The 9,837-nt window shown below is 39.1% G+C and overlaps 1 protein-coding gene and 1 non-coding gene across 2 annotated transcripts; both read left to right on the forward strand.

Moving 5' to 3' along the window:
- Positions 1-1,589: 1,589 nt before the first annotated feature.
- On the forward strand, positions 1,590-3,213 carry her11 (hairy-related 11). Its single transcript, XM_061899597.1, has 4 exons — positions 1,590-1,657; positions 2,315-2,410; positions 2,491-2,584; positions 2,654-3,213. Exons 1-4 carry the CDS (start codon positions 1,604-1,606, stop codon positions 3,211-3,213), a joined length of 804 nt encoding a protein of 267 aa, XP_061755581.1. The 5' UTR covers positions 1,590-1,603.
- Positions 3,214-9,437: 6,224 nt separating this feature from the next.
- Positions 9,438-9,547, forward strand: trnal-caa (transfer RNA leucine (anticodon CAA)). The gene is made up of 2 exons: positions 9,438-9,475; positions 9,502-9,547. It is a non-coding gene; the product is annotated as a tRNA-Leu (tRNA).
- Positions 9,548-9,837: the final 290 nt, after the last annotated feature.

Raw genomic sequence — 9,837 nt, forward strand, 5'->3', positions numbered from 1 at the left:
AGCCAGACGATACTCCCCCACCATTCAGGCGCGCATGTCCCTCATGGGCATTGTATTATGACGTCATGACGAGCGGCTCGTTTGGTCACTTAATGCAAAGTGCTGATGTCTCGCACGTCATAAAATGCTGAGCACTTTCTCACTTTGGATTCTGTTCCCACGAGACGAAACTTCTTTCCCAGCCTCGCACTTCTTTTTTGCACTTATATCTGAAACCTAAATTAAATGTTGAATTAATATGAACATGAGCAATTATTCGGTATTTAGGAACAATGGTCGGTCCACAGACATGGATATCTATACTTATTTATAATCATATATTTTATGTAATCAAATTAAATTTAATTTCAATGTTTGATATATTATTTATATAAAACTATATGTTTGTATTCTCTACGCCAGTGGTTCTCAACCTTTTTTCTGTGATGTACCCCCTGTGAACATTTTTAATCAGAGCAAAGGATTTTTGGTTGAAAAAAAAGGATAAAAAAGTAAAATACAGCACTATGTCATCAGTTTGTACTTTATTAAATTGTGTAACAGTGCAAAATATTGCTCATTTTTAGTGGTCTTTCTTGAACTATTTGGAAAAAAGATATACGAATAATTAAAAACCTTTTTTTCAGTGATGTACCCCCTGTGAACATTTTTAATCAGAGCAAAGCATTTTTGGTTGAAAAAAAAAGATAAAGAAGTAAAATACGGCACTATGTCATCAGTTTCTATTTTTTTAAATTCTGTAACAGTGCAAAATATTGCTCATTTTTAGTGGTCTTTCTTGAACTATTTGGAAAAAAAGATATACGAATAATTAAAAACGTGTTGAAAAATAAACAAGTGATTCAAATATAAATAAAGATTTCCATACATCATCAACTTAAAGGGCCCTCTTTGGGAATTGTAATAGAGATCCATCTGGATTCATGAACTTAATTCTTAACATTTCTTCACAAAAAGAGAAATATTTAACATCAATATTTATGGAACATGTCCACAAAAAATCTAGCTGTCAACACTGAATATTGCATTGTTGCATTTCTTTTCACAGTTTATGAACATGCATTTATATTTTTTTGAAGTATTATTCAATAAATATATTTATAAATTATTTTTGAATTGTTGCTATTTTTAGAACATAAAAAAAAAATCTCACCTACCCCATTGCATACCTTCAAGTACCCCCAGGGGTACGTTACCCCCATTTGAGAACCACTGCTCTACGCCTGCAGATACAATAATTAATACAATCACAACTCAAAAATTTTTAAATGCTAAATAGATGCTTCAGCTCACAATGTATTCATTATAATAACAGATCCAATTGTTTTGACTAAACTATATAGCGTATCTTGCATTAGATATTTTAATAGTGGAAAAAAAATAGATTTTATGTTTTTAAGTGTTATTTTTTTTACTGTATTTTTCCACTTCGTTTTTTATTTTCTTTTATTCTTGTTTGTATTTCACTGCAATTTAAAATCGAACCCATATGAGGGAGGCGTTGTCATTGCCGGCCTCAGCCAATCAGAGGCGAGAAGAGACCTACAAATGGCTCCTTCACAACATCATACTCCTCTCTCTCACACAGAAGTTGGGCCCAAACATGACCAGGAACTTTGAAAGAAATCTCCAGGATGATACCAAGAGTAGAAAAAGGGTAAGAATTTGCCACAATATGTTCTTTTTTTAATTTTTTATTTAGATCGCTTTATATACAGACAAAAATGAGTTGCTAAGTTTGGGGAAAAATACACTATTCATTCGAGTTCTTGTTTTATTATAATAATTATTATTAATGTCACATCCAACAAATATGTCAACATTTTATACACTTTGTGACATACAAACTGGCCACTCGGTCAATCTAATATAATCAAAACAATGCAGATCCAGTTTTGAATGAAAATGTCTGAGAAGTTGTCATTTAACAGTATTATTACTATGAGGCTGGCATGTTGACTAATATTTTAAACTGTTTTGTTTTTAAAGTTATATGAGAGTTTTTTTTTATACAATATAATATTGTGTTATTTTATAAAATGTCATTACATTGCATTAAATTATGTTATATTATAGTATATAATATTAGGTTGGATTGTACAAACATATATGTACCTCTGCATACTTTATGTGTATTGGAAATTGTCATAATTGTAAAAATATAGCATTGATATATTATGAATAAGGCTATTTTGTTAGACTATTTATGATTAGTTTCACACACAGACCTGCATAATACATTAAAAAAAGCAGTTGGTACTTTTCAGGTTAATATAGATAATAGTCATATGTTGCCGTTGAATTTCCTCCATAGATTCTCAAACCGGCCGTGGAAAAGAAGAGAAGAGATCGAATAAATAACAGTCTTGCAGAACTGAGAAGCTTATTGTTGACAAACACAGCAGACCCAGTGAGTTGCCATGAACTACGACAGCATGCATTTGTGATGGAAAGTGTGTTATTGTTCACATCAATAAATATCGCCAACAGCGTCTGCAGAATCCCAAGATTGAAAAGGCGGAGATTCTGGACTTGGCGGTGGAGTATCTTCACAAGTGGACAGAAGGCAAGAAGCTGAGCAATGGTTAGTCCTGCTGTGTGTTGTGCTGTGACCTTGACGTGCACCGCCTAATGACCATGTGTGCACCAGCAGATGTCGGCAGTGGTGCGGTAAGTCCTCCTCTCATCACCATAGAGGGTGCAGGTTTTCAGCAGTGTGTGGCCCAAATGGCCTCCTACATGCACAAGATCCCACCGGCACAGAGAGCCCACCTCATGGAGGGGCTGAAGCAACACACGCAGAAGCAGCAGCAGCAGGCCTACAATGCGCCATCTTTAAACTGTATTATCAGACTCCCGGATGCGGCGTCGGCAGAGGGCATTTGCACATCTGAGAGTAAAGACAACTCCCTGCTCTTCGTTCATTCCCCGCCTCAGCCTCACGCTTGCTCCACGCCGCTCCACACGCCTCCCACTTCCCCCTGGTTCTCAACCTCCTCTCCTGCTTTCCCCTCCTTTGCCTGTCACTTCTCCTTCCCCCCCAGTCTGTCACCCCCGTCGGCCAACACCTCGTTTTCCTCGCTCCCGCACTCCCTCCACACGCTGGCTTCCTCCTCGCCCACGGCCTTCCACTACCCGCCTGTCACCTCGCTCAGGTCGCCTACTCACCCCATGCAGAGGTCATCTGCACTCATGTGGAGACCCTGGTTTTGATGCCCCTAGTGGAGGGACACTTGAAAGACATTTCAACGGATCATGCCTGCAATGTACATACGTGTTTATTTGTTGTTAATAAATCCCATCCATGCTGCGTGTTGTTTTTCAAGTCACTGTTAAGATCTGACTCCAGGCCTCCATACAATGGGGCAAAAAAGTATTTAGTCAGCCGCTAATTGTGCAAGTTCTCCCACTTAAAATGATGACAGAGGTCTGTAATTTTCATCATAGGTACACTTCAACTGTGAGAGACAGAATGTGAAAAAAAATCCAGGAATTCACATTGTAGGAATTTTAAAGAATTTATTTGTAAATTATGGTGGAAAATAAGTATTTGGTCAATCATTCAAAGCTCTCACTGAAGGAAGAAGGTTTTGGCTCAAAATCTCACGATACATGGCCCCATTCATTCTTTCCTTAACACGGATCAATCGTCCTGTCCCCTTAGCAGAAAAACAGCCACAAAGCATGAAGTTTCCACCCCCATGCTTCACAGTAGGTGTGGTGTTCTTGGGCTTACACTCAGCATTCTTCTTCTTCCAAACACGACGAGTTGAGTTTATACCAAAACGTTCTATTTTGGTTTCATCTGACCACATGACATTCTCCCAATCCTCTGCTGTATCATCCATGTACTCTCTGTCAAACTTCAGACGGGCCTGGACATGCACTAACTTAAGCAGAGGGACACATCTGTCACTGCAGGATTTGATTCCCTGTCGGCGTAGTGTGTTACTGTTGGTAACCTTTGTTACTTTGGTCCCAGCTCTCTGCAGATCATTCACCAGGTCCCCCCGTGTGCTTCTGGGATTTTTGCTCACCGTTGTCATGATCATTTTGACCCCACGGGATGATATCTTGCGTGGAGCCCCAGATCGAGGGAGATTATCAGTGGTCTTGTATGTCTTCCATTTTCTGATAATTGCTCCCACAATTGATTTTTTCACACCAAGCTGCTTGCCTATTGTAGATTCACTCTTCCCAGTCAGGTGCAAGTCTACAATTATTTTCCTGGTGTCCTTCGACAGCTCTTTGATCTTGGACATAGTGGAGTTTGGTGTCTGACTGTTTGAAGCTGTGGACAGGTGTCTTTTATACAGATAACGACTTCAAACAAGTGCCATTAATACAGGTAACGAGTGGAGGACAGAAGAGCTTCTTCAAGAAGAAGTTACAGGTCTGTGAGAGCCAGAGATCTTCCTTGTTTGAAGTGACCAAATACTTATTTTCCACCATAATTTACAAATAAATTCTTTAAAATTCCTACAATGTGAATTCCTGGATTTTTTTTTCACATTCTGTCTATCACAGTTGAAGTGTACCTATGATGAAAATTACAGACCTCTGTCATCATTTTAAGTGGGAGAACTTGCACAATCGGTGGCTGACTAAATACTTTTTTGCCCCACTGTACATACACTAGACTCCTAAAGGTGGTTCAGGAGTGGAAGATTGATATCAAGTAGATCCATTTAGATTAGATTGCATTTAACTGTCTTGGTCCCTCCTGTCCTCAGGGAAATCAAGGTTCCAAGAGCAGCAACGGTGACACTCAGCATCAAGGGTTGGAATTGGGGGTTAAATCACCATAAATGATTCCTGGGCGCGGCACCGCTGCTGCCCACTGCTCTCTTCACCTCCCAGGGGGTGAACAAGGGGATGGGTCAAGTGCAGAGGACAAATTTCACCACACCTAGTGTGTGTATGTGTGACAATCATTGGTACTTTAACTTTAACTTAACTTAACATTAGGTTGGTTGTCACGTGAGTTCGTCTTCACGCTCACCAAAGGGCGCTGTTTCTCAAATTGTGAAGTAGAGCTCGCCTACATAGTGTTCTCTAGAGCAAGGGGCACCCAAGCCTTTTGCTTCCAAGGGCCAAAATGAAAATGTGCACAAGTGGGCCCTGAGCTAAACAAAAGTTTTGTAGTTTAATCCAATACCGCCATTATTTAAGGTAGTGGAGATCATCATAGATGGCAACTTGTCAGCCTTGCGGGCATGCCAGCAGTCACTACGTTTACATGCACTAAATTAGTTTGATTTCTCAAATAGTTTTTTTCCATGCCTTCATCACCTCCAGACTTAATTACTGCATAAGCATCCTCTACAACTCATCTTGCAAAATTCTCAATAAACTCCAACACATTCAAAACTCTGCCGACCGCCTGCTCACCCACACCCGCTCCCGTGAGCACATCACCCCAGTCCTCCAGAAACTCAACTGGCTCCCCGTTCCTCACCGGATCCACTTTAAAATCCTCCTCCTCACCCATAAAGCCCTCCACGACCAGGCCCTCTGCTACCTCACCAACCTGCTTCACCGCCATACCCCTTCACGCAGCCTCCTCCTCTGATGCCAACCTCCTCTCCCCACCACTCAGAACCAAGCTCCGGACCTGGGGTGATAGAGCCTTCTCCATCGCTGCTCCCACCCTCTGGAACTCTCTTCCCAAACCCATCCGTGACTGCTCAAACCTTTTTACTTTCAAAAGCCTTCTCAAAACACACCTTTTCAGATCTGCTTTTAACCAGTGATTTGTGTTCTGTGTCTTGAAATGACCTGTCTTGTAGATGTCCAGTATTATTATGTATTCTACAATGTACTGCTTTTATATTTCTTGTATTTTACATTATTACTTTGAACTGTTTTATATTTAAATGTTTGTTATCCTGTTAAGCGTCTTTGAGTACTCTGAAAAGCGCTATACCAAATAAAAGTTCATCATATTTTTTATTTTACAGGCATGACGGCACGCCGCCGTTACGTCATGACATTGCTAATTTTACGAACAGAGGAGCACGTTCGGCAGTGCATAATCACAGAGTACTTACAAGCAGACACAGCGTGTAGACCAAAAAGGGAGAATTGACGCATTTTTGCTTAAAAACTAACGATGAAGGTGAAACTATAACACTAAAACACCCTCAGGAAGAGGTGCTTTAAAACATGACTGTCTAGCTAGCGGCTAATCTCCAGCTGCAATTTGCTGTGTTTTAACTACTTGTAAATCACTAATCCTTGCTTCCCTGGCGACAAATGAAGTGAGTTTTTACAAGTATCATCCCTGCAGGACGAGGAATAGCTAAACATGCTTCACTACGGGGGCGGCATGGCGTAGTGGGTAGAGCGGCCGTGCCAGAAACCTGAGGGTTGCAGGTTGGCTTCCCACCTATTGACATCCAAATCGCTGCCGTTGTGTCCTTGGGCGGGACACTTCATCCTTGCCCCCAGTGCCGCTCACACTGGTGAATGAATGATGAATGAATGATTGGTGGTGGTAGGAGGGGCCGTAGGCGCAAATTGGCAGCCACGCCTCTGTCAGTCTACCCCAGGGCAGCTGTGGCTACTGATGTAGCTTACCACCACCATGTGTGAATGAATGATGGGTTCCCTCTTCTCTGTGAGCGCTTTGAGTATCTAACAATAGAAAAGCGCGATATTAATCTAATCCATTATTATTATTATTATTACACATCATAGGGGGATACGCTAGCTAACCGGCATCACAACGTAAAAACAAATGCCACGGGTGATCTACCCCTGACATCTACTGTAATGATACCAAGTGCAAGAGTAACTAGTCAATACTACTATGATTACATCAACACTTTTTATCGTCACAAAATCTTTTTTCTTTTCTTTTTTTAAATTCATATAATATTCATAAACTCAGGAAATACGTCCCACAAGAGAACTTAAATTATGTCCAATGTATGACCCTCTAACCACCTAGTATCGGATTGATACCTGTCGTACAACATTTAAAATATTTAGAATATTTTTTTATGTGGACCCTGACTTAAACAAGTTGAAAAACTTATTCGAGTGTGACCATTTAGTGGTCAATTGTACGGAATATGTACTGTACTGTGCAATCTAGAAAAAAAAGTTTAAATCAATCAATCAATCAATCAATCAATCAATCAATCAATCAATCAATCAATCAATCAATCAATCAATCAATCAGTATGTGGAATTAAGTCATGGAATGGATTAACCAAATAAATCTAACAAAGAACCAGTATAATTTAGTTTAAAGGCCTACAGAAATGAGATTTTCTTATTTAAACGGGGATAGCAGGTCCATTCTATGTGTCATACTTGATCATTTCGCGATATTGCCATATTTTTGCTGAAAGGATTTAGTAGAGAACATCCACGATAAAGTTTGCAACTTTCGGTGTTAAGACAAAAGCCCTTCCTCTACCGGAACTCGCAGACGATGACGTCACAAGTGTGGGGGCTCCTCGCATATTCACATTGTTTATGATGGGAGCCTCCAACAAAAAGAGCTATTCAGACCGAGAAAACGACAATTCCCCCATTAATTTGAGCGAGGATGAAAGATTCATGTTTGAGGATATTGATAGCGACGGACTAGAAAAAAAAAACAAAAACAAAATAAAACGCGATTGCATTGGGACGGATTCCGATGTTTTTAGACACATTTAGTAGGATAATTCTGGGAAATCCCTTATCTTTCTATTGTGTTGCTAGTGTTTTAGTGAGTTATATAGTACCTGATAGTCCGAGGTGTACGTCCATTGGTGCCTTGATGCACAGTGTCTCGGGGGAGTCGACGGCAGCTATGGACGGGGCAAGCTCAGCTTTTCTCCGGTAAGTAACGACTTTTTACCACAATTTTTCTCACCGAAACCTGCTGGTTGACATGTGATCGGGATACATGTACTCTTGACCGCGCTCTGATCCATAATAAATTTTCACCTCCAGGAATTTAAAAAAATAAGCTTTGGGAAGCTTTAGCTAAAGGCTAAAGCTTCCCAACTCCATGTTGCTACTTTGACTTCTACAACATTAATTGAACAAATTGCAAAAGATTCAGCAACACAGATGTCCAAAATACTGTGTAATTATGCTGTTAAAGCAGATGACTTTTAGCTGTGTGTGTGCGTAGCGCTCATACTTCCTAAAAACCCGTGACGTCTTGCGTACACGTCATCATTACACAACGTTTTCATACGGAGCCCCTAAAGACAATTATCTCGTGGCCACGAGAAAGTTTCTCATGGCCACGAGAAACTTTTTATTTAAAAAAAATAAAAAAAAATGTTTTTATTTTCAAGACGAAACTCCCGGGAAATTTAAAATTGCAATTTAGTCAACTAAAAAGGCCGTATTGGCATGTGTTGCAATGTTAATATTTCATCATTGATGGGTAGTAGTGGGTTTCAGTAGGCCTTTAAGAGACTGTTCGAACTAGAAGTGTTCACAAAGAATAAGACTTAAGATGAACATCTTGAATCCTTTATTTTCTTCCTTTTTTTATTGAGACAAATATTATTTATGTATTTGTATGCTTAAAACGGTATTATATTTAGTTATTATTTATTTGGTCACTGTTATGTTACAGAGAACAAGGAAATTGGAAAAAAATGCTATGGTATGAAAAGGGGTATGATTAAATAAGCTCCGCTTCTTTCTACTCCTTTTCAGATGTGTCGTAATGAAGCAACTGGAATTGTGTGATGCAACGTTGTATCATATGCATGTTCGAAATAAACTGAAACTGAAAATACCTACATTTGTGGCATCATCCAATACTGATGTAAAGCATCCAAATAATAGAAGAATAAATGATTATTACATTTTGACAGAAGTGTAGACAGAACATGTTAAAAGAGGAAGTATACCAGATATTAATAGTAAATGAACCAGTGGATTAATAATACATTTTACAGCTTGTTCTCAATAATGTTGACAAAATAATTGAATGGTAAATGACACAATATGTTACTGCATACGTCAGCAGACTAATTAATAGGAACCATTGTTTACTTAATTACTATTAAAAGACACGTTGTATAGTATGTTCACAATTTTATCTAAGGACAAAATTGTTCTTCGATTGCAAAAACAAACATATGTTTCATGTACCTTAAGATTTTTCTAAATCAAAATAAAGCCAATAATGACATTTTTTTTGTGGTCCCCTTTTCTTAGAAAAGTCTCGAAAAGTATCGAAAAGTGTCGAACTTCATTTTGTATCGGTACCAAACTACTGGTATCAAGACAACTCTAGACAATATGGATAGTGTGACGGTGGTATCAATGTGTTGAAGCATTGTAGGAACTCTCCAAAAAATAAGTAACCCTGTTTGTGTTTTTAAATGTTGTCACTGATGTCCTGCACGACGCAAAGATCGTGTCCATCGGCAGTGATATCAGTTAAATCATAAAAGCATGCAGCGAGCTTCCATGTCAGGATGGCCGAGCGGTCTAAGGCGCCAGACTCAAGGACTTGTCCTTCCATGTGACTGGGATTTCTGGTCTCCGAATGGAGGCGTGGGTTCAAATCCCACTTCTGACAGTTCTTTTTCCATAAAAAGCCACTCATTTCACATTGAAACAGTTTCATTAAAGCAGTGTTTATCAAACTTTTTTCACCAAGTACCACCTCAAAAAAAACTTGGCTTTCCAAGTACCTCCGTTAATGAGCGACGTTAAATTACAGTAGGATTGAGTCTTGATTTAAAATGAAGGAAAATGTTTTATTCAACAAGTATGTTTAATAGTTTTGGCCACGGTAACATTACACATAGTTTGAACAGTAACGCTGTGTTTAAATATAGGAAAATAAAACTGTACTTTAATCAAGTG

This window comes from Nerophis ophidion, linkage group LG05 (genome assembly GCF_033978795.1).
Source record: "Nerophis ophidion isolate RoL-2023_Sa linkage group LG05, RoL_Noph_v1.0, whole genome shotgun sequence".
NCBI classification, from domain to species: Eukaryota; Metazoa; Chordata; class Actinopteri; order Syngnathiformes; family Syngnathidae; genus Nerophis; species Nerophis ophidion.